General features: G+C 41.5%; 1 protein-coding gene and 1 pseudogene across 1 annotated transcript in view; one reads left to right on the top strand and one right to left on the bottom strand.

Annotated features, from left to right (window-relative positions):
• Positions 1–26,083, bottom strand: part of FBLN2 (fibulin 2) — a 68,581-nt gene that overhangs the window by 20,728 nt on the left and 21,770 nt on the right. The window contains exons 2-7 of the mRNA XM_025050851.1: positions 11,161–11,272; positions 9,570–9,699; positions 5,444–5,624; positions 1,989–2,198; positions 1,261–1,374; positions 510–611 (exon numbers count right to left, since the gene is read on the bottom strand). Of these exons, the coding sequence (XP_024906619.1) occupies positions 510–611; positions 1,261–1,374; positions 1,989–2,198; positions 5,444–5,624; positions 9,570–9,699; positions 11,161–11,272 (849 nt within the window). The remainder of the gene's footprint in view (positions 1–509; positions 612–1,260; positions 1,375–1,988; positions 2,199–5,443; positions 5,625–9,569; positions 9,700–11,160; positions 11,273–26,083) is intronic.
• LOC112484500 lies at positions 3,765–3,883 on the top strand (annotated as a pseudogene).

Raw genomic sequence — 26,083 nt, 5'->3', positions numbered from 1 at the left:
CTTTCCCTTTCTCCACCCATGGCCGGAATAGGGTCAATGTGGTAAGAAACAGCTTCAGCCACACAGGCAAGGGTGACCCTCAAGGACAGGGTAGTTGGAGTGTGGTCCAGGGACCTGGTGAGAAATACAAATTCTCAGGCCCCACCCCAGATCTACTGGGTCAGGATCTCTGGGGATTCTGTAGAATTCTCAGGATCCGAGCTGTCACCAGACTTCCCAGTGTCTCTGCTGCACACTGGAGTTTGGGAGCACTGCTCTAAGGAATGGCAGACAATACAACAGAAGGGGCCTGGGGCCCTGACCAACTTGTGTGACCGACCTGGACTGCATGCACACATGTGCATAGTGACATGACAGGGAATACCTGCTTAAGCTATTTGAGGCTCTTCAACACAGCAGCCAAACCTGTTCTCTCACCAATGAGTTTTAGATTCAGACCACCTCCCTCATTCTGTTTGTCCTGCCCTCCTTGTTTGCACCAGTATGAGGGCAGCCCCTGTGGCACTTACCTTCACAGGACACGCCGTCTGCCATGATGGCATAGCCAGGAAAGCAGGAGCACATGGCTGTGTCCCCAATGACACTGCACACCTGCTTGCAGGGCCCATTATCTGGAAGGAAACCACAGAAATCAGAGACCACCAGACTCATCACCTGCAGCTCTAACCTACAGATGGAGGGGCTGGGAGCTAAGGAACCCCACTCCTGGACCTTTTTACAAGTTCACTGGTTAAATCAGCTCATACATGGGCTGGTGCCTGGGATAATGTTCTAGCTCTCTTGCCACCACCAACACCTGAATACTGAACCCCTCCCTTGAGTAACAGCGATGGAAGTGAGAAGGAGAAAGAGAAGACAGGATGCGGAGAAGGAACAAGAAAGAAGGGAGGAGCAGAAAAACAAAGAATTTTCTACATATTACTGGATAGAAGTCTCCATGACAGTTCTACAAATAAAGGCTTAAGTCTCTCAATTTTATAGGAACTGAGACCAAAAAAGTAGCTAACTGGCTTACGTGGGATCACGTACAATCACCACAGGCTGTCCTCTATTCTCATATCCCCTTCCCTCTCATCTCCCAGGCTGACTCTCCCCCTTGCCCCAATCTCACCTCTTTAGCTACATTCAGTTCAGACAGGTGAGACCAATCTATTCCCTCAAGCAGAAGCACCCCTTTGGCAGGGGCCATCTTGTGCACACCCAGCACTGGAGAGCTCACCACCTACAAGCACCCCAGACCTACCCCAAGGCCCAGGTTACCTTTGCAGGTGTTGGGTTGCGGCAGTGGTAGCAGGATGGTGTTGGGGGCCACTTGGGAGGATTCTGGCTTCGGTGCAGATTCCTCTGCAGCCTCTGGCTGTGGGGAGCCACCATCTGTCCCAGGCAGAGCAGAAAGGAAGGGGAAGTCTGCCTTACATCTTCAGCCAGGCCTCAGGCCCTAACTGGCACCAGGCCAGCACCTGACAGAGACTGCCTCATTTAATCCTCCCCCAGCCATTTCACAGGAGAGAAAACTGAGGCTCAGGAAGTAACATACCTTGGGCAAGAATGATCTCACACATATTCAAGGCAGAGGAAGCAAGGAAGAAGGGGAGTGAGTTTCTATACTGACAACAAATCTCCCTAGAAACTGGCAGGGAGAAAGCCCTCCCAGACCAGGGGCTATAGCAGCCTCTCGGGTTAGTTATTGGGACCTAACCACCATGAGCCCAGGAGATGCAGCTTGGATTGGTGGGAGCCTCTGTGGCTTGAATCCTGGTCCTTCACTCAAATCCAGGGCAGGGCACTGGGGCTGCCCCTGCAGATGGAGTTCTAAGAGGGAGCCCATCTGCCTGGCCTCACATAGTCCATCACCAGGGGCCTCTGGGTCCTGCGGGTTCCAATGTGTGGGGTGGTGGGAGAAGTACCCCATAGTCCCCACTGCAGGCATGCCACTCACCGCTGGCAAGGTCAGCCCTGGCACGTGCCCCAACTGTCTAGACCCTTACCTGGTTGACAGGTGCGGCCATCATCCTGCAGTGAGAAGCCAGGAAAGCAGGCACAGCGATAGGAGCCCACAGTGTTGATGCAGAGGTGCTGGCACAGCTCCCCTGGGAGGAGCAGGCACTCATCTTGGTCATCACCAGGCAGGCTGTTTGGCAGATCGGCTTCCATGCCCAGTGACAGGGCCTCCCGGCTCCCCAGCTGTGTCTCTGAAACTGGAGCAGGGGTCAGTGCTCGTAATGGCAGCTGGGTTGGCCCCAGCAAGTGGCTGAGACTTCAGGCCCCCAGAAAGTCAGTGCAGGTTCTCATCAGAACAATGTGTGTGGCCAGCTGAGATAGCATAAATGGGTGGGTGGGTGGATGAAGGATGGGTGGGTGATTGAGTGAACAGGTGAGTAGATGAACAGACCCCCAGCAATAAGAGTGAACCCATCAGAGCCAGGTCCACAGCAGCCCTCAGGAAGCTTTGACTATAGTGTTGAATTGGATTCAGACCCCTGACCTCAGTAACCTCAGGGAGGACCACCTCTAGGAACAGAAAGTGTCCCAAACCTGGGTTCAATCAGATCAAGACCTGAACCCTCACTTGGGCCTTCCATAGCTGTGTCACCTTGGATAGGACTAGGTCTCTCCATGCCTCCTGGGTTGCAGTGGGGAGCAAATGAGAGTAGGAAAGAAGGCTTGTAGGGTCTAGCTGACTCGGAAGGTTCTTCATCTAACAGTAATGGGAAAGGGAGGGGCTTGCAACCCTTCCTGCTCCATGTTGGCCTGGGGCCTCAGGTCTGCCCACCAGCACCAGGCAGCCAAGCCCCGCAAAGGAGCAGCTGCATGAGGTCACATCTGAGGAACATGTTTCATATTGAGGGTGTTTACATTAAGCTCCAGCCCAGTTAGCCCCGGCATGGTGCCTACAGGTAGTGCAATGATGCCTGGTGATCCAGCCTTATGGATACCCAGCACTACACGCTGGCAGCAGATGGACCTGGGCTCTGTTGGGCATGCTGTAGGCTGGGCAGCATCTCTAAGGATCATGCTCAGCACACTCTCATCAGAACATTTCCCACAATGATTCTCCCAGCAGAGGGGACTCTGAGATTTAGAGAAACCTAGTGATTTGCCTAAGGTCACCCCAGCAGGACTGAAACACAGGTTGCTCTGAACTTGCCACCTGTGTCCCATGAAGCCCAGATTACCTACCAGTTTTTCATCAAAAGAGAAGAACACATATCTCTGGACCCTTCTCAGCTCTGTGCCTACCCTCTGATCCCTAAAGCCGGACTTCCTCCCCAATTGTATCTTGATCCACAGTTATGGGTACTAACCTGGCCTTCACGCCAGTACGCAACCAGCCTCCTAGAACCAAGCTCAACAAGTTGCATTTCCTTGGACTGGACAGTCTCTGTGCCCAAGCTGGCCTGGTCAGCTTCCCCTGGTCTGGCCTGGTCCATCCTCCATATACTTACTGCTGCCCCACCCTACTTGAGAGACAGGTATCTGTTGGGCCCACCCTCATGTCCAGGAAACCTGTACCCACAGGATGTGAGCTCTTCTAGGAGCCCCTGGGTCTGTAATCTGTGGAAGTGGGCATTCTAATTCCCATGTATAGATCTCCACTGTCCTGTATTACTAAGACAAAGACCCAGGGATGGTTGGGTCTGGTTGAGTGCAGGATACCAGAAAGCCTGGGTTAAAAATGGGAGTCATCAGAGCCAAAAGTCTAGTCCCAACAATGCCAAAGGCATGCTGTGCACCTAGGGTGAGGCCCTGCCCCTCTGGCAACAGTCTACGGCCATGCCACCCTGAACACGTACGATCTCATCTGATCTCGGAAGCTAAGCAGGGTTGGGCCTGGTTAGTACTTGGATGGAAAACCACCTAGGAATACTAGGTGCTGTAGGTGTAAAAAACAAAAAAACAAAAAAAACAGACACACAAAACATGGCAACACTAACAGGGTGGCAGCTCTGAGTGCTGTCAGGAACCATTGTAAGCTTTTGATGAGCATCCATCTTGTCATCCATCCTCACACTGAGTAAGGTAAAGAGCAGGATCCCGCGTCTGACAGTCTTCAATTATGACTATGCCTTGCTGAGGAGAATGATGGAGCTGGAATTCCAATCAGGTCTGAGGGACTCCAGACACCAAGAGTTAACCTTAATGCTAGGACAACCTTTGGGGCTTTCATTCCCAATCCTTGCAGTGCCCAGGACAGGCCCATAAGGCTCCAGATAGTCCACACAGCTGGAGAAAAAACAAAGCTGGTGGTTCTGGAACTCTCCTGGGCATCTTGGTCCCTGGTTGGTCAGGCTAATAAATGAGCAAATGCTCGCAGAAGTGACCTGCTAGGGCTTTCATGGCACCAACTCCAGGGCCACCAGGCCCAGATGTACAAACATTAGCTTACTCGCTGGAACACCCTCATTGGGCTCCTGCTGGTCCACAGGCACATAGAAGGCAATGGCATGAGTCCAGGAGATAGCCCTGGTTAAGGTGACAGAGGCTAGATATGGCAGCTAGAACAATGACCACCACATGGAGGGCGTGGGAGGGAGGAGATCCCAGGGACACTGGGGGATGAAAGCTCCAGGATGTGGCTCTTGACCCTCAGGCAAGAGCAAACACAGGCTCCAGGCTTCACACTGGTACCTGGAGGCCCCACACACAACTGGAGCCACCCGTCCCACACACACACACTGCCTGTGGCCTGGGGACAGAGAGATGGAGACGGAAAGAGTATAGGCCTGGTAAGCACTCAAAGAACTCATGGTCTGGTGGTGAAGGGGGCCACCAAACAAACCCATCATTCATTCAGTCATTTGCTAGTAACTCTTCTGGGCCAAGCATAGGGACAGAGACAGAGGGACAGAGAAAATAGATGGTGCTAGCCTGAAGGGGTTGATCAGGCAGGTGAGGCAACATTTATAAATGCATTCTCTGTACTAGTTATATCCTGTTCCCAGAAGACACAGGAATGGCATAGGTGAGAAGGATGAAGGATTAATGAACACAAGGAAAGGTGAGTGAAAGGTTTGCTGACCAGGATGGTGGGTGAATACATGAGCAGATGGACAGATGAAGGATGGATAGATGGATGGATGGATGGACAGATGGATGGACGGATGGATACAAGAGTGGGTAGGTAGGAGGAAGACGGATGGATGTGTAGGTAAACAAAAGGGTAATAGGTAGTAAGCAGTTGGTGGCTTGGTGGGTGAAATGGATGGTACTTGGAAAAGTGAATGAGATCACCATCTTAGAAATAATATAACAGAGTCCACTGTCAGAGGCCACCGAAGAACTCTGTCTAAGCAGAAGTTGTGCCTCAAGCCACAAATGGCTGTGGACCCAGGGTCCTTACGAAAGGTAAGAGAGCATCCAGCTTTGGCTAGAAACCCCAACAGCTCTCTGTCCCTCACCCAACTATCCCATATACCCTGTCCCAGGGTGAGGCAGTACCCACCTTTCTGTGGTTTGGTTTCAGGCTCTGGAGGCTGCCGGATCTCGGGCACAATGAGGGGGTCTTCGCCCTCACAGCAGGAGAGCATGACGTGGTTGCAAGGGTAGCCCAGGTTGGGGTTGGATTCACACAACTGGCCCTCGGCCCGCACGCGGAGCCCCAGGCCACAGCAGTCACAGCATTGCTGGAGAGAGACATGTGGTCACTGCCACATCCTGGTTCCTCAGAACCCATCTGCCTTCTCATGTGACTAACTGAGGGTCCCCAGGAGGCACCCTAGGTCAGGCTCAGTGGAGAAGCTGAGAAATGAGAATGTATTAATCTTGTTTTGTTTCTTTTGTCCAGTCTGTGCTCTCCAAGGATAGAGGAATTATCTGTCTCCATTTCCAATGTCTGGCTCAGGGAGGACTAATGAAAGTTTTTTGAAATAATTAATAAATAGCCCCTGTGAAAAGAACTACAGATGAACCCCTAGCCATATCCACTAACCACTTCTTTACTAGCAAATTAATTCTATTTAGGCCAGCTAAAAGACAGCATTTTCCAAGGTTCCTTATAGTTAGAGATAGAAATCACTGGGTGAAGCTTTCAGGAGAACTTTTAACTGGGGCTGACTCAACCTGGAAGTGCTTTCTTTTTGCATACCTCTTCCTCCTTTTTGGAACAGGTATGATGGCTGGACCTCTAGCAACGATCTTGGGACATGAGGTAACCTTCAAGATGAAAACTCTGGCTAAAGATGACAGAGCAGAAAAATAGAAGCCAAGGTACCTGAAGATACTGTGTAGATACACCCTTGTCCCAGACCACTTACCTGTAAAAAGAAAATCTTTAACTTGTTTAAACTACTGTAGTAGATTGATTATAATAACAGCCCCAAATACTGTAGTAGATTGATTATAATAATAATTGCTTCCTCTTCTCTGGGTCTATTGCCTTTACAATGTTGATAGTGCAGTTTCTCCTATCAAAAGAGAGACTACTTCTCAATCTCTTGGTTGTACCTCATGACTTGAATTGGCCAACAGGATGAGAGAGGTCACAGTGTACCACTTTTGAGCCCAGGTCTCAAAATGCCTTGCGTACTTCTACCCGGTGCTGGAACCTTGCCCAGTTACTACCTGAACAAGCCCAGGCTAGCCTGCTAGAGTTTGAGAGATTACATAGAGAAAAGTCATCCCACTGCAGCCATCCTAAATCATCTAGTGCCAGCAGAGCCATCAGCTGGCAGCAGACACATAAGTGAATGCAGCTAAGATCAGCTGAGCATGGCTCAAGTCAGCAAAACTACTCTGACACATGAGATAGGCCAGTCATAAGTCAGCATATTTGTGGATTGTTTGTTACACAGCAATCTCTAACTGATACTCCAGGCCTGCAACACCCAGTGGTGAACCCTTCCACCTGTTGAAGACCCACAATATAATTAATACTTAGGTTGCATTACCTCTGATCTTCACAACCACCCCATAAGAAATATATTATCCTCATTTTATAGATGGAGAAGCTGAGGCTCAAAAAAGGAGATTGGTTCAGGGTCAAACATACAGATAAAAATGGGATTCTAAACCTGCCCATCACCTAAGTCCTTTCCTTAAATTGTTATTTTTAGGAAAAAAATCAACCCCAACATGACAAAAATTGAAGTAAAAATCAACTCCCAAATGCCACCCTCCTCCAGAGGTCTCTGTCACAGTTATCCAGGCTTGTGACACTGTGTCTTCTTCCAATCTATCCCTTCTCCTCCAAACATCCTAAAACTTCCACTGCTCTAGTTTGCCCCGTCTTCTGCCAAATAGCTAGCCAGATGTCAATCTCCAGTGTCTGTTTTCCCTTCCTCCCAATTTTCAGTGGAGCACATAACCTCTCCAGAATAAAGACTACATTTCCCGGCCTCCCTTGCAGCTAGGTGTGGCTACTGAACTAAGCCCTGGTGAATGTGACATGAGTGGAAGTACTGTCTGTCTTCAAAAGAGGGTTTCTTCACAAGAGCATTAGTCATAACAGCCAAGACGCAGAAGCAACCCAAGTGTCCATCAACAGATGAATGGATGAACAAAATATGCTCTATACGTGTAATGGAATATTATTCAGTTTTAAAAAGGAAGGAAATCCAAGCACTTGCTACGATATGAATGAACCTTGAGGACATTACGCTCAGTAAAATAAGTCAGTCACAAAAATACAAATACTGTGTGATTCCACTTATATGAGGCCCTAGAGTAGTCAAATTCATAGAGACAAAGTAGAGTGGTGGTTGCCAGGGGCTGGGGGAAAGGGGGAAAACAGGAAGTAAGTGTTTGATGGGAAAACTTTGAGAAGTTTGAGAAGCTGAAAAAAGAGTTCTGGAGATGAATGGTGGTAATGGTTGCACAATAATGTGAGTATATTTAATGCCACTGAGCTGTACACTAAAAAATAATTAAACTCTCATATACTGTTGGTGGGAATACAACCACTATGGAAAACAATCTGGAGATTTCTCAAAAAATTAAAAATGGATATACCTTTTGACCCAGCAATTGTACTTCTCGGTATTTATCCAAAGAAAATCAAAATAATAATTTGTAAAGATCTATGCACCCCTATGTTCACGGCAGCACAATTTACAATAGCCAAGATATGGAAGCAGTCTAAGTGCCCATCAACAGAAGTGGATAAAGAAGTTATGGTCCATATATACAATGGAATATTACTCGGCCATTAAAAAAATGAAATCCTACCATTTGCAATGACAAGGATGGACCTAGAGGTTATTATGCTGAGTGAAATAAGTCAGACAGAGAAAGATAATTACCAAATGATTTCACTTATATGCTGAATCTAAGGAACAAAAAGAACAAACTAATCAAAAACAGACTCACAAATATAGAAAACAGTCTGGTGATGGGTGATGGTCAGAGAAGAGGAGGGTTGGGGGCTGGGAGAATGGGGTAAAGGGTTAAAGAAGTACAAATTAGTAGCTGATAGATGGTCATGGGGATGGGGAGCATGGCATAGGGAAGGCAGTTAGCTTTAACATAATGGCTAGGTGGAGACCAGAGAAGAGAAGAAACAATTAGGGGGATCATTTTAAAAACTATATAAATGTCTAACCAATGTACTGTATACTTGAAACTAATAATAAAATAAAATTTAAAAAATAATAAATATAATTAAGATGGTCATTTTACATTATATGTACTTGCCACAATTAAAGATAACTTAAAAGGTGAGGGGGTCCTTCCTCCTTCCCCTGCTGCCTGGAGCTCAAGCGACCACTTTAGAACACGAGGCAGCTGTCCTCTTCTTTCTGTCCCATGGCTGCCTGGTGAGGTTTTACTCCGTCTTGACTGCATTATCCACATAGAAGAGCCCCCTCAATGAATGGTCTCCACAACTGCCAGAAGTGACCCAGGCAATGTCCCTCAAATTCTCCAAGTTTCTCGCCTCACTCAGAGTAAACCACCATCCTTATAATGATGGACAGGGTCTTTCCCCATCACCTCTCTGGCCCCAGTTCCTGCTACTCCCCCCTCACTCACTGCACTCCAACCACACAGGTCTCCCTGCTGCTTCTCACACATGCCAAGCATTTGCCTGCTTCAGAACCTTTGCACTTGTGTTCCCTCTACCTGGAAGATACTTTCCACAGACATCCATATGGCTCACCACTATCTTCCTCTAGGGTTTTACTCCAAATGTGCCCGTCTTGGTGAAGCCATCTCCAGCCACTGTTAGCTGAAACTCTAGCTCTTCCCCATCCTGACACAGCTTATCTCCCTCCTCTCTTCAGTTTTTCCTCCTCAGCATCATCGATATCTAATATATTATACATTAAGATATTCATCTCAATCTCCATCTGTCTCTCTGACGAGAATGAAGGCCCTGAGAGGACAAGGATTTTCATATGTTACTCATTTCTGCATCTCTAATGCCTAAAACAGGGCCCAGTATACAGTGGTATTCAGTAACTATTTCGTGAAGAGGTCAGTATAATAACTGATGATGTTTTCTGTGCAGATAAAGAGACACTCCCCCACCCCCAGGTGTGAGGGTCACCCCTACTGAGGAGCCCTGCATAAGAGTCCATCCCTCAGCCCTCAAGGACCCTCAAACCCAGGCAACGAAGGCCACAGGTCAGGCTTGCCTTGTACAGGGAAATGCCACAGTTGTCGATGTCCTCAACCCCACAGGCCTCGCCCTCCTTGGCCCCCATGACACCAGCCATGCAGCTCTTCTCCTTCAAGTAGGACACGCAGCAGTGCTTCTGGGCTGTCCTGCAACAGAGGTGCACCTCAGTCCCACCTGAGTGCCCAGACCCAACCTCCCAGTGACCTTTTCTAAGAGGGATCATGGCCCCAATTTCACAGAGGAAGAAAGTGAGGGTCAGAGAAGGGAGGCCCTTGCCCATGTCTACTATGAGTGGGGCCAGTGTTGGTGGCAGGGCATTGGCAAAGCCGGCACATCCCCACTGAGTCACATGAATCTGTTCCTTGGTTTAACCAAGAAGACTTAGGCCTGGGCCCTGCTGGACTCAGTGTTGTGTCCCTGACAAATAAGGAAGAGTGACTGGTACTCCGAATCCCCCACAGGGCCAAGATAGGAAGACTCAATCCTAGGAAGGGCTGGGTGGGTTGGCCTAGAAGAGAGCAGCCTACAGGGTCTCTGGTCACCCTCCCAATCTCTGTAAGGCTGTGGCAGCTGATGAGTCTGCAGCATGATGGCAGAGCCAGGGCACAGAGTCAGGGGTCACAGGGAAGCAGGGTTCAGCCCCACTTGAGGAAAAGCATGTCCCAGCAAGAGCTATCCAGTGATAGAATTGGCTGTCCGTGAAGTAGTGAGTTTCCCATCATGAGAGGGATGTAAGCCCGCCCTAGGGCTGCTTCACTCAAAACTCCAAGAGTCTGAATGGTGCACACTCTAACTCCTAAATAGCCCCAAATTGATGGGACAACAAAAAGGAAAGGAAAAAAACAAAGTTAAAATTTAAATGTTTCTAAAGGAGGCATGGTGGGCTGGACATTAGGAAACGTGGAGTCTAATCTGGCCATGATCTCAATGGGCTGTGTAGCTTTGGGTGAATCACATCACCTCTCTGAACCTTGTCTTCCTTGTCTGGAAAAATGAGTAGATTGGAAAAGACAGTATCATTGGAAAAAAGGAGTGATTAATGGCTGATCAATATGTCTTCTGGGCCTGAAACATGGAGGACATGACTATAAATCATTCCTTTGCTGAGACACCAAAGTCAGAAGAAACAATCAGCACAGGCAGCAGAAGAGGACAATGAGAGGCTAGCCTTTTGGAGACCCCAAGTTAGCAAAGTGGGGAAAGAAAGAGGGCTGAGGACCTCAGCTCAAAGCTGAGAGAGGAAAACCTATACGGGCTGAGCACTGCCTAGCAGCAACTCCAATGTGTGGTAAGAAAAGCACCCAATTAATCCTAGGTGATAATGGTCTTTTAACACTTGCTCCAAACTGTACACTCCTCTTATTATGCGCATTAGGCCAGCTATGAATATATGCGGCTAGTTTACTTTGGAGACCACTCTTGAGCTTTCCACACCTGCAGAAAGCCTCACCAGCTGGCCCAAGCTGCCACATCTAATCACCCTTATGCACCTGGAAGCAGGTGAAGCATGTGCTCACCTTGCCTTGCCAGGGCCTGGGTCCTGAGGCAAGCAGGGATCTGGAGAAGGGGAATGGGCAGGTCTGCCTGCTCCAGGGTACCCACCCTACCTGCAGATGTCGCCCTCAGCACCGCTTTCAGGGATTTCCAGGCATTCATCATTGTCAATGGCCCACTGCTGTCCAGCTGCGCAGCATGTCTCGATCAGGTCCTTTGTGGAGACTGTGAGGAAAAACATGGGCAGAGTCACCACCCTAGAGGAGGCATGCAGGTCTAAGGTGTCTAGGGTCAACAAGTACAGTAGATGCTACTGGTGCCTACCCAGATCCCTGTTACTGGGCAGGTAACTCACTCACTCACTCCGGCTGCTCCGCACGTTGGCTGCCAGCAGCTCACAGCTTTAAGCCCTCCTGGAGAACTTCCTAAGAGGTTAAGGTGGCCCCATGGGAGAGGGGCCTGGGAAAAGCACAGCCAGTCAGTGAGTAGCATGGGAGTACAAAAGTGACAGCTCTGTGGGGCCACTCACACTCCAGAGTTCCCTGTGGGATCAGGAGCATTGTCTGGCTCCTTCCCTGCACCTCCCCCAACCATCATGTGCACAAGGACCCCAACTCAGGATTTGCTTCTAAGGGACCCAACCTAAGACGCCAAGACAGGACAAGACATAAAAAAGCAACAGCAGCAGCAAGGGAAGCTTAAAACTCAGGAAAATCCACAGAAGAAACTTAATGGGAAAAAAATCTGTGACTTAGGAGGGTGGAAGGAATCAGGACCAGGGAGAACATCTTAAAACTCAAAGGCACAAACTGTACACTAAGAAATGGATGAATCTGACTGCCTCAAAATTAAAAATCTCTGTATAATAAAGACATATAATAGACTGCTGACGGGTCGGGTGACATTTTTGGAATGTCTAAAACTGACAAAGAATTGCTATTGAGAAAATATAATAACCTCCTGAAAATTAATAAGGAAAAAACCCCCAACATAAAATACCCATTAAACTGAAAAAATCAGAAAGAAGAATAAATATGCTCCGGGGGTGGCAGTGGGGATTGGCAGCCATTTTGGAGGGCGATCTGCCACCACTTACACAGTTAAGTATGCACATCAACTAGGACCTGGTGGTTCCACTCCTGGGAGTACATTCCAGAGAGATCTCCAGCCAGGCCCATAATGCAATAGGTACAAGGATGTGCACTTGAGCATTATTATGAGAGGGGATTAGAGGCAATCTGGAAATTCATACTGGAGGAGTAGATGAGAATTTGGAGAAATCTTCCATGTAGGACTCCATAGGTGTCAGAAACAAAAGACAAGATGTCCACACAACATAAAGCTGAACATATGTATATCCAGCAGCATGCAGCAGCATGGAATGGAATGCTGAGGGGGAATAGGAAGAAACCAAGTGAGATCCATTATACAAATTTAAAATATTACATACAAAATAACAATACGCGCTTTTTAAGAACACATAAAAAGAAAAAAATCCACAAATTAAACAGAAGAGAACTGTTGCCTATGGTGGGGCAAAGGGATGGCAATAGGGAAAGGGAATAAAATACATAAATAAAACAAGAGAGAGCCTTTCAAAGGTTATGATAAGGTGTAAGGTGCCAAAAAAATGAGAAGTACAATTGACCCAACCATTTCCCTCTGAGGTCTAAAAATAAATGACATTCAAAAATAAAGCTCATCTAGAACATATACATCTATGTACATGCTGAGGAGCAGCAGGGCGTATTGGAATAACTTTGAGCTGGAGGCCAAGTGTCAGGTACTACCATATGTAGGTATTTCTCCTCTCTAAAGACTCAGTGTCCTTCTCTGATATGAGGACCTAATGACTGCACAGCTGCAGAAGCCTACGAAGACCTCTAAATATCCTGGAGTAATTCACATCACCTTGCAAGGCAGGGGAGCAAATGCACCAAGGGGTGTCAGCAGCCTGCAAGGTTCTAGGAACAGATTAAGAGCTTGCTAGAATCATCATCTTTATCTGGATATTTCAAGTCATCAAACTTTTCTAAGTTTCCATTACTTTCTGTAAAACAGGGAAAATAAGCTTCAGTAACAACTTGAGGGCTGTTCAAAGGCACCAGAAGGAATGAAAAGAATTCTTAATAACTGGTATCTACCAGAAACAAGTTACAAAACATCACATGTGGTGAAACATTAGACACATGGCCCACTAAAGTCAAAAATATGACAAAAATGCCTCCTGATGCTGCCACCACTTAGCAGTTTCCCAGAGGTGCTAGCAAATGCAATAAAGCAAGACAAAAAGAGGCAGAAGAAATATTAGAAAGAGACAACAATCTGTATTTGTAATGTTATGGATTCAATTTCCTAGAAAATCCAAGTGGATCAAAACTAACAAAATATTAAAATGAATACTAACTACTAATTATTATTATAATTAAGTAGCCAAAACCAAAATCAACATATTCAAATTACTGGCTTTCCAATACACCAGCAACAATTAAATAGAAAAGGTAGTAGGGAAAAACATCCCATTCAAAACAGAAACAATGCTAGAAATAAATCTAAAGTAAACATGCTAAATCTACATGAAGAAAAAATTATCTAATATACATAACAATATACTTTATTGAAATTAAAATTACTATATAGTATGTATCTGGATGGGAAGATTCAATACCTTAAAGATGTCAATTCTCCTCTACTTAATCTATAATTTCAATGCAACCCCAAAGTCCCAACATGAAATTTGTCAGGCTGATTAAAAAATTCATCCAAAAAAGGAAATGTTTAAGAATAGCCAAGAAGAGTGATGCCAGAGGCATGGCAGTGTGAGAGGTCCCCCTGATCTTTCCTTTTGAAGTTAAGAGTTGAACAGCTATAATTCAACAAAGAATTCCCTGCTCAACACACAAACACACCTGAGAGATAAGCACACAGAACACCTGAAGGTAGGTGAATCTGAGTGAACAGGAGAGGATGGAAGGGAGAAGAGCAGAGACGGCTGCCCAGAGCTCATTGCAGGTCTCAGGAGAGGGGAGGAATCAGGGGGCAAGCACCTCTGTGTAGCCTCAAGCATTCCTGCCTGAGTGATCAGCATGTAATATGGGTGAACACAGTGATGGAGCAAAGACTGAATACAGAAGTGCATCAGCTGTGTTCTAGCAGCTGCATTCCCAGGAGAAAAACAAAGCCACGAAGCCTGCCTGGCTGGCTCCCCCTACTCTCCAAAGCTTGTCTCTCCTCATTCTCCCAGAGCTAGCAGTGGGCCCTAGAAGAAACTGTAGCAGTAGGTGTTGGATGACAGGGCAAAGTATCTATAGCCCTGAGAAATGAAGAGACAGTTTCTGAGAGGCGGACGCATGCTGTGGTTAATCCCAGTGACAGGAGTGGAAATACAGAAGAGAGGCAGCTGAGGTCTGGTTGTTGTCATTACTGGGAGGAGAACAAAGCCATATACCCATAAGTTGCTTCTCCTCTTGCCCCCACCCATCATGGCAGACCCCAGTGGGGGTACCTGGGACACCCCCTGCACTGCAGCACTGCACCTGGTTGCAGGGGTAGCTCTGGGATTTCATAGGCTTCCTTGGAAGCCCATCGCCAACCACATTCTGCCATAGGAGTGGTGCAACTTGGTCAAAAGAGATGCCTACCTCCCCAGGAACTACAAGACATTCTTCTACCGCCCACTGAGATCCAAGAGGCTGGAGCATTGCAAGAGAAAATAAAACATTTGCAATGAATGCAGCGCCACCTATTGGAAAATAAGAGAAAGACCTCTTCTTATGAATCTGCTAAAGAGGTAGCAATCTAAAAACAAACACTAGTTCATTCCCAAAAATGCCTAGGCAGAGAAATTATCCAATAAACATCATGAATAACCAAGGTAACATGATAGCTCAGAAAGAAAATGAAAAATATCCAGAAGATAAACTTAAAGACATGGAAATATGTAACTTAAATGACAGAGAATTCAAGGTTGCAATTCTGGAAACATTCAACAAGATGCAAGAAAACTTAGACAGGTAGTTTAATGAACTCAGAAATAAAATTCATGAACAAAATGAGTACTTACATAAGAGACTGAAACTTTAAAAAAGAACCAAATAGAAACTCTGGAGCTGAAGAACTCAATAAAAGAGATGAAGAATAAATTAGCAAGCTTAGGAAATAGAGCTGACCAGATGGAGAAAAAATTAATGATTTCAAAGATAAAAATCTAGAAAGGATGCAGATGGAAGGAAAGATGAGAGTGAAAAAAATAAAAAGTTAAGAACTCTATGAGAACTTTCTGACTCCATCAGAAAGACCAATATAAAAATAATGGATATACCAGAGGAAGAAGAGAGGGACAAGAGTACAGAGAGAGCTATTCCAAACCCATGAGAACTTCTCAAAGCCACAGGAAAAACTAGATCCTCAAATCCAAGAAGCAAACAGAACATCTAATTATCTCAATCCATAAAGGCCTTCTCCGAGACACATTATATTAAAATTGTCAAAATTAATGACAAAGAAATAATTATCAAAGCAACCCAGGGGAAAAAAGATGATAATCTATAAAGGAAATCCCATTAGATTATCACTGAATTTTAAAGCAGAAATTCTACAAGCTAGGAGAGAGTGGAATCAAATATTCAAATCATTGAAAGAGAGAAATTACCAACCAAGAATAATATATCCAACAAAGTTACCCTTTATATATGAAAGAGAAATAAAGACTTTTTAAGACATATAGAAACTGAGGAATTTGCCACCATGAGACCTGCACTACAGGAAATGCTGAAAGGGATTACTCTACCTGAAACACAAATATAAAGGATACAAAACTATGAGGAAGATGACTGACAGACAGAAGCAGGAAATTGAAACCCTTATTCACAATAAGGTATTACACATTTTAATATAATATAAAGGTTAAAGGACATAAAAACATTTTTAAAAAGAGAAAAGACAATAGCTACTACAACTTGGAAATTAACTCATAGTATAAACAGGAATAAATTATCACAACAAAAATACAAAAGGGGAGGGGGGTAAAGGTCTGAATTAGCAAAGAGGAATGGAGATAAGATAATTCAGAATAAAAAGAACTACTGCATAGATGAAACTTCCTTGTGCATAAACTTAATGGTAACCACATCAAAAAAAAAAAAAAAATCCAGAACTGAGATATATAACATAAAACAAGACTGAACAGAGGGGGGAAAAAGTCATAGAATACCACTAAGCTAAAATAACAGAAATACAAGGGCAAAGAAATAATGGAAACACGAAGCTACCAGAAAAGAAATGATAAAATGGCTATAGGAAATCTCCATACAACGATAATCATCTTAAATAGTAAATGGACTGAACTCACCAAATAAAAAGGCACAGAGTAGCAGACTGGATCAAAAAACAAAACTCAACTATATGCTGCTTTAAGGAGACATATCTCAGCTGCAAAGACAAATACAGACTCAAAGTGAGAGGGTAGAAAGTGATACCCCAATCAATTGGCATCCATAAGAAAGCGAGTGTAGTTGTACTTAGAGATGATCGGATTTCAAGATAAAAAGAATAACAAAAGACAAAGATGGACATTTTATAATGATAAAGGGAACAATACATCAAGAAGACATAACACTTATCAATATATATGCATCCAATCAGGGAGCACGAAAATATATAAAGTAACTACTAACAGAACTAAAAGGAGAAACTGACAAAAAAACACAATTATGTTAGGGAACCTAAATATCCCATTGACAGCTATGGATAGATCATCGAAGCAGAAAATCAATAAGGAAATACTGGCCTTAAATGTCACATTAGACCAAATGGACATAATTGACATTTACAAAGCCTTTCATCCCAGAAGATCAGATTATACATTCTACTCTAGTGCACACAGAACATTCTCAGAGATATACAACATTTTGTGGCACAGAACTAGCCTTGACAAATTTTCAAAGACTGAAATCATACCAAGCACATACTCCAACCACAATGCTTTGAAACTGGAGATCAATTGCAAAAAGAAAATAGGAAAAACCAACCACGAATGTGTAGAGTTTAAACGAAATGCACCTGGACAACAACTGGATCAAAGAAGATATAAAAGGAGAGACCAAAAGATATATAGAAAAAAATGAGAATGAATATACAGCATATTAAACCTTTTAGGATACAGCAAAGCAGTAATAAGAGGAAAGTTTATACCATTACAGGCCTATTTCAAGAAACAAGAAAAATCCCCAATAAAAAATCTAACACTGCATCTTAAAAAACTACAAAAAGAACAACAAATGAAGGCCAAAGAAAGAAGGAAATAATAAAATTAGAGCAAAAATAAACGAAAGAGAAAACAAAAGACAATAGAAAAAAATTAATGCAACAAAGAGCCAGTTCTTTGAAAAGATTAATAAAATCGATAAAACCCCAGCTAACCAAAGGGGGAAAAAAAAGGCTTAAAGAAACAAAATCAGAAATGAAAGGGAAGTTACTACAAATACCAAATACAAAAAAATCATACAAGAATACTATGAAAAATTATATACCAGCAAATTTAATAACCTGGAAGAAATGAACACATTCTTAGAATTATATGACCTTTCCTAGACTGAATAATGAAGAACTGGAAAATCTAAAAGGACCAATCAAGAGTATGGAAATTGATTTAAATTAAAAAAAAAAAGAAAAGAAAAAAAAGAGTATAGAAATTGAAACAATCATCAAAAACCTACCAAAAAGTAAAAATCCAGGACCAAATGGCTACACCAGCGAATTCTACCAAACATTCAAAGATGATTTAATATTTCCTCTTCTCTAACTTTTCCAAAAACTTGAAGAAGAAGCAATATTTCCTTACTCATGTTATGAGGTCAACATAACCCTGATACCAAAACCTGGTAAAGATAACACAAAAAAAGAAAAATATAGACCAATATCTCTTACAAACACGAATGCAAAAATCCTAAATAAAATACTAGCAAATCGAATACAAGACACTAAAAAGATTACACACCACGATGAAGTGGGTTTCATCCCAGGGGCCCAGGGATTTTTTTTAAATCTACATCTTTATTTCAAATAACAGAGATGGTTTAACATACACAAATCGATTAATATGATACACCACATAAACAAAATAAAAGATAAAAATCATAAGATCATATAAATAGATGCAAAAAAAGTATTTATTTGATAAGATATAGCATCCATTTATAATACACTTTAAAAATGGGTATAGAAGGAAGTACCTGAAAATAATACAGGCCACATATGACAAACCCTCAGCAAACATCATACTTAATGGTGAAAAACTAAAAACCTTCCAAGACCAGGAGTAAGACAAGGCTGTCCACTATCACCACTATTATTCGACATAGTGTTGGAAGTCCTAGCCAGAGCAATTGGGCAAGACAAAGAAACAAAAAACATCCAAACTGGGAAAAAAGTAGTAAACTTGTCACTTTTTGTAGATGACATGATCTTTTACATAGAAAACCCTAAAGACACCACCAAAAAACTATTAGAAATAATACAGTACAAGTTGCAAGATACAAAATCAATGTACAAAAAGTCATCACATTACCTATATACTAACAATGAATCTCAGAAAAAGAAATGAAAAATAATTCCTTTTGCAATTGCAACAAAAAGAATAAAATACCTAGGAATAAACTTTAAAAAGGAAGTGAAGGACCTATACACTCAAAACTATAAGACATTATTTAAAAAAAATTGAAGAAGGCACAAAGAAATGGAACGACATTCCATGTTCATGGATTGGAAGAATCAATATAGTTATAATGGCCATATTACCCAAAGGAATATACATATTTAATGCAATTCCCCATCAAAATCTCAATGATATCTTTTAAAGAAACAACAAAAAATCATCAGATTTGTTCAGAACCACAAAAGACCCTGAATAGCCAAAGCAATCCTGAGAAAAACAACAAGGCCGGATGTATCACACTCTGCAACATCAAATTATACTACAAGCGACCAGCTGAAACATGGCAGAGTGAGAGACGTCACTAGAACTCTACCTTTGAAACAACAAAAAGCTGACCATCTAAAACTCAACAAAAAGCATCCAACCTGTACACCAACACGTCTGAGTGTGGGATCTGCACATAAGAGCTACCACAGTTCAGAACCCCATGTGTTGGGTGGCAGACTGGGAGAAACAAAGAAACTGACTCTCGCAGCAGGAGCTCCCTGCAGGAGGAGGGGAAGGGGTGAAGGTGCGGCAGGTTCCCTAACAGCCCTGCTTGGGGGAGCCGTGACCTCCACGCGGCTGGCAGCAGTGCCCATGTATCAGGGCAGAAAGCAGAGAACTGGGGAAGGCAGAAAAGCGTGGACAGCAGAGAAACAACAGTTAATTATTGCCAGCTGGGGTTGCAAAATGCGAGACTGAGCTGCAGCTCCCATCCTACAGTGGGCCCCTCCTCCCATATCCTCTAAAACTGAACACTGCAGAGCCCTAGGAGAATCTAAGCAAATGCTACCAAAACTGTTGCTAACACTGACAAGAACTGAGACTGAGGGTAGCAAGCGTGATTGAATATCTATAAGGAAAAAAGAGGCATTATTAAGACTTTATATAAAACAAGAACCCAAGAGGCATAGATGCCACCTACTACAAAACCAAAAGAAAAACACCTTCTTTGTAACAGGTTAAAGAGAGACCTTTATATAATAAATCTTCTTTCTGGAAAAAAACAGAAAACATTTCCATTAATGCCCAGGCAGAGAAATAGTCCACTAAACACCATGAACAACCAAGGTGACATGGCATCTCAGAAAGAAAGAGAAAAATCTCCAGAAAATAAACTTAAAGACACAGAAATATGCAACTTAAATGACAGAGAATTCAGGATAGTACTTCTGAAAACTCAATGAGATTCAAAATGATTCATATCGACAATTTCAGGAACTGGAAAAACAGCTAGATGAGCAGAATGAGTTCTTTAGCAGAGATTGAAATCCTCAAAAAAGAACCGAATAGACCTTCTGGAGATGAAGAACACACTGAAAGAGATGAAAAATGGAATAGCAAGCTTAGGAAATAGAGTCAACCAAACGGAGGAAAGGATCAGTGATATCAAAGACAGAAATCTAGAAATAAATCAGAAGGAAGAAGAGAGAAACCGAAGAATGAAAAATAATGAAAGAGAAATACAAGAACTAGCTGATACCATCAGGAGAAGAAATATAAGAATAATGGGCATTCTAGAAGGGAGGAAAAGGAGCAGGGATTAGAAAGCATTTTCAGACAAACAGTTGATGAGAATTTCCCAAATCAAAGAATGAGCTGGAGCTTGGAATTCAAGAAGTCAACATAACAGCTAATTATCTAAAAAGGCCTTCACCAAGACACATTGTATTAAAATGATCAAAAATCAATGACAAAGAAAGAATTCTCAGGGCAACCAGGGAAAACAGTAACCTCTAAAGGAAAGCCCATTAGATTATCATCAGATTTCTCAGCACAAATTTTACAAGCCAAAAAGGAGTGGAATCAAATATACAAACTATTAAATGAAAGGAACTACCAGCCAAGAACAATGTATCCAGCAAAGCTCTCCTTTAGATATGAAGGAGAAATAAAGACTTTTCAAGACATATAAAAATTCAGGGAATTCTCTCACTACAAGGCCTACATTACAGGAACTACTGAAAGGGGACAGCTCATCTAAAACAAAATGACAAAAAAATACATAACTATGAGTAAGGCAACTAGCAGGCAGATAGAAGCAAAGGAGTACAACTCTTATTAAGAACAGAGTATTATAAGCTTAAACAATAAGAAGAGTTTTGCTATTGCAAAATAGTAATGAACGTTCAACATACATAGGGACAAATTGAGACAACAATGACAGAAAAGGGGAGGATTCAAAGATCCAAATTCGCATAGGGGAATGAAGATAAGGCACACGCAGAAGAAAATAGACTACTATATATATATAACTATCCTTTACAAATTTATAATGGTAGCCACACGCCAAAGATTCAGAACCAAAGTACATAACATAAAACAAGAAGGACCAGAGGGAAAATCCACAAAACCGAACCAAAATAAAAAAGCAGAAACACAAGGACAAGGAAGCAATGAAAACATCGAGCTACAAGAAGATAAAATGGCTATAGGAAAACCTCATATTTCAATAATTACCCTAAGTGTAAATGGACTTACTTGCCAATAAAAAAGCACAGAATTACGGATTGTATCAAAAAACAAAACCCAACCATATGCTGCCTCCAGGAGACACACCTCAGTTCCAAAGACAAATATAGACTCAAAGTGAAAGGGTGAAAAATGATATTTCAAGCAAATGGCATTCAGAGAAAAAAGCAGGAGTAGTGGTACTAATATCAGACAAAACAGACTTCAAAATAAAAAAGTTAAAGAAAGATACTGAGGAACACTTCATAATGATAAAAGGAAGCTCTCTCTCTTTTTTTTTTTTTTTTAGGAACACATATAAACTTTATTTGGTATTCCTAAAGAAACAATGCCTTAAGTACCAAGGTCCAATGGAGACATTACACACAGCAATTTGAGTTTTAGATACAGTCTTACGACATTTTTTGAAAAAATAAAATAATAAAATAGCCATTAAGTAACCCAAGCAAGAAACAAATAAACTTACTTGTAGAGATTATGTATTTTTTGAAAAAGAAAATATGTTCCAGGTAAGTGAAAAATGAAAGGAATTACAAAAAAATAAAAGCAGAGAGGTATAGTGAAGTTAAATGTTATGCTGCAAATAAGTTAATCATATGCATAATCAAACACATTAATATCTATGCTCCCAAATCCGGAAGCCCCGAAATATATAAAGCAATTACTAACAGAACTAAAAGGAGAAATAGACTAAAACACTATCTTAGTAGGGAACCTAAATACCCCTCTGTCAGCTATGGACAGATCATCTAAACAGAAAATCAATATGGAAATGACATCCTTAAATGACACATTAGAGACTAACTGGATAATTGACATTTACAGAGCCTTTCATACCAAAACAGCTGCTTATACATTCTTCTCTAGAGCACATGGAACATTCTCAAGGATTGAACATACTGGGACACAGTGATAGCCTCAACAAATACGAGGTTGAAATCATACCAACCATATTCTCTGATCTTAATGCTTTGAAACTAGAGATCACCTGTAAAAAGAAAGTAGAAAGAACCACAAATAAATGGAGATTAAAAAACATGCTACTGAAGGATGATTGGGTCAGAGAAGAAATAAAAAGAGAGATCAAGAAATACATAGAAACGAATGATAATGATACTACAACATATCAAAACTTTTGAGACATGGCAAAGGCAGTCATAAGAGGAAAATTAATATCATTAGACACCTATCAAAAAAAAAAAAAAAGAATGAGCCAAAATAAACAACCTAACACTTCAACTTAAAAAACTAGAAAAGAAAAATTAAGCCTAATGTCAGCAGAAAGAAATAATCAAAATTAGAGCAGACTTAAACGAAATTGAAAACAAAACAAAAAAAAATAGAAAAAAATAAATGCAACAAAGAGCTGGTTCTTTGAGAAGGTTAATAAAAGTGACAGACCCCTAACTAGACTTACTACAGAAAAAAAAGACAAACAAAATTAGGGATGAAAGAGGGGAAATTATGATAGACATTGCAGAAATACAAAGGATCATACAAGAATACTATGACAAAGTACATAACACCAAATTTAAGGAAATGGACAAGTACTTAGAAAGATACAGCCTTCCTAGACTGAATAAAGAACTGGAAAATCTAAATAGACCGATCAGCAGTACAGAAATTAAAACAATCATCAAAACCTACCAAAAAGTAAGACTTCCAAGACCTGACGGCTTCACCAGCAAATTCTGCCAAACATTCAAAGAAGATTTAATACCCTTTCTCCTCAAATTCTTCTGAAAAATCGAAGAGGAGGCAATACTTTCTAACTCATTTTATGAGGCCAATATTACCCTGATACCAAAACCTGGCAAAGATAACACAAAAAAAGAAAACTACAGACCGATATCTCTCATGAACACTGATGCAAAAATCCTAAATAAGATACTAGCGAACCAAATACAGCAACATTTTCAAAAGATTATACACCATGATCAAGTGGGCTTCATCCCAGGGGCACGGGATGGTTCAACATATACAAATCGATTAATGTGATACACCACTAAACAAACTAAAAATAAGAATCATATGATCCTATCAATAGGTGCAGAAAAAGCCTTCGACAAGATACAGCATCCATTTATGGTCAAAACACTTAACAAAATCGGTATAGAGGAAAGTACCTTAACATAATAAAGGCCATATATGACAAAGCCTCAGCCAACAGAATACTTAATAGTAAAAAACTAAAAACCTTTCTTCTAAGATCAGGAACAAGAGAAGGCTGTCCACTATCGCCATTGTTATTCAATATAACATTGGAGATCCTAGCGAGTGCAAGCAGGCAAGAGAAATATATAAAAGGCATCCCAATAGGAAATGAAGAAATCAAACTGTCACTATTTACGAATGACATGATTCCCTATGTAAAAAAACCCTAAAGACTCCACAAGAACACTACTAGAAACAATAAGCAAATACAGTAGAGTTTCTAGATACAAAATCAATGTCAAAAATCTATAGTGTTCCTATACTCTAGTAATAAATTGTCAGAAAAAGAGTTGGAAAAAATAATTCCTTTTGCAATTGCAACAAAAAGAATAAAATACCTAGGACAAAATCTAATGAAACATGTAAAGGACCTATATAAAGAAAACTATAAGACCCTATTAAAAGAAATTGAAGATACAAGGAAATGGGAAGGTATTCTGTGTTAGGCATCACTCTGCCCAACTTCAAATTATACTACAAAGCAATAGTAATCAAAACAGTATGGTATTGGCAGAAAAACAGACACACAGGACCAGTGGAACAGAATCGAGAGTTTAGAAGTAAACCCATGTTTATGTGGGCAAATAATTTTTGACAAAAAAGCCAAAAACATACAGTAGAGAAAGGAAAGCCTCTTCAATAAATGGTGCTGGGAAAACTGGAAAGCCACTTGCAAAAGAATGAAACTAGATTGTTATCTATCACCACACACCAAAATTAACTCAAAATGAACCTTGGACTTAAAGAGGATTTTATGAATTTGACCTCAAAGGCAAGGGAAGTAAAAACAAAAATAAATGAATGGGACTACATCAAACTAAAAAGCTTATGCACAACAAAAGAAACCGTCAACAAAGTAAAGAAGACAATCATCCAAATGGGAAATTATATTTGCAAGCAACACCTTCAATAAGGGCCTAATATCTAAAATATACAAAGAACTCAAATAACAACAACCAAAAAACAAACAAACAAACCAATCAAAAAATGGAAAGAGGACCTGAACAGACACTTCTCTCAAGAAGACATACAAATGGCCAACAAATATATGAAAAGTTGCTCAACAATGCTAGCTATTGTTGAGCTAGGGGAATGCAAATCAAAACCACAATGACCTCTTACCTACACCTGTTAGAACACTCATACGCCATAGGTGGAATTGTAAATTGGTATAGCCACTATGGAAAATAGTCTGGAGGTTTCTCGAAACATTAAAAATGGATATATCTTTTGTCCCAACAATTGCACTTCTAGGTATTTATCCAAATAAAACCAAAACAATAATTCATAAAGATCTATGCACCCTTATGTTCATGGCAGTACAATTTATGGTAGTCAAGATATGGAAGCAATCTAAGTGGGCATCAACAGACAACTGGATAAAGTTATGTTCATATATACAATGGAATATTACCTGGCCATTAAAAAAGTGAAATCCTACCATATGCAATGAATGGACCTAGAGGTTATTATGCTGAGTGAAATAAGTCAGACAGAGAAAGATAAATACCAAATGATTTCACTTATATGCAGAATATATAGGAAAAAAAAGAACAAACTAATCAAAAACAGACTCACAAATATAGAGGACAGTCTGGTGACAACCAGGGAGGGCGGTTGGGGGGCTGGCAGAATGGGGTGAAGGGTTAGAGAAGTACAAATTAGTAGTTGATAAGATGGTAATGGGGATGGGAAGCATGGCATAGGGAATGTAGTCAGGAGCAATGTAATGGCTAGGTGTAGAACCAGAGGAGAGAAAGAGTAATTAGAGGGATCATTTCATAAACTATATAAATGTCTAACCAATGTACCTATATACTTGAAACTAATAAAAAAAAAAAGATTTAAAAAAAAGACATGATATAATAAATGTTAGTGAGGATGTGAAGAAAAAGGAATCCTGTGCACTGTTGCTGTGAATGTTAACTGGTACAGCCACTATAGAAAACAGTATGAGGCTTCTTAAAAAATTAAAAATAGAACTACCATATGACCTAGCAGTCCCACTTCTGGGTATTTACCTGAAGGAAATGAAAACATTGTCTTGAAAAGATATCTGCACCCTCATGTTCCCTGCAGCATTATTCACAATAGTCAAGACCTGGAAACCAACTAAGAATCCATCAATATATGAATAAAGAAAATGTGGCATATGTATACAATGAAATACTATTCCACCATACAAAAGAAGGAAATCCTGTCATTTGTGACAACAGTGAATGGACCTAGAGGGCATTATGCTAAGTGAAATAATCCAGAGAAAGACAAATATTGCAATGGTATCACATGTGGAATCTAAAAAAGCTGACTGACTCGTAGATACAGAGAGTAGACTGGTGGTTACCAGGAGATGGGGGTGGAGAAAATGGGGAGATGTTGGTCAAAGAGTACAAACTTCTAGTTATAAGATAAACAAGTCCTGGGGATGTAATGCACAGCATGGTGACTATTTAACAATACTGTATTGTATACTCGAAAGTTGCTAAGAGCAGATCTTAACTGTTCTCGCCATAAGGGAAAAGATAGTAACTGTGAGGTAATAAGGTGTTAACTAGTCTTATTAGAGTAATCATCTACATAATATATACATGCACTTATTACATTGTATATCTTAAACTTACATATTGTTATATGTCAATTATAGTTCAATAAAG

This window comes from Pteropus alecto, unplaced genomic scaffold (assembly GCF_000325575.1).
Source record: "Pteropus alecto unplaced genomic scaffold, ASM32557v1 scaffold75, whole genome shotgun sequence".
Lineage (NCBI taxonomy): Eukaryota > Metazoa > Chordata > Mammalia > Chiroptera > Pteropodidae > Pteropus > Pteropus alecto.
The sequence above is the reverse complement of the archived record's forward strand: the minus strand, read 5'-3'. Positions and strand labels throughout refer to the sequence as shown.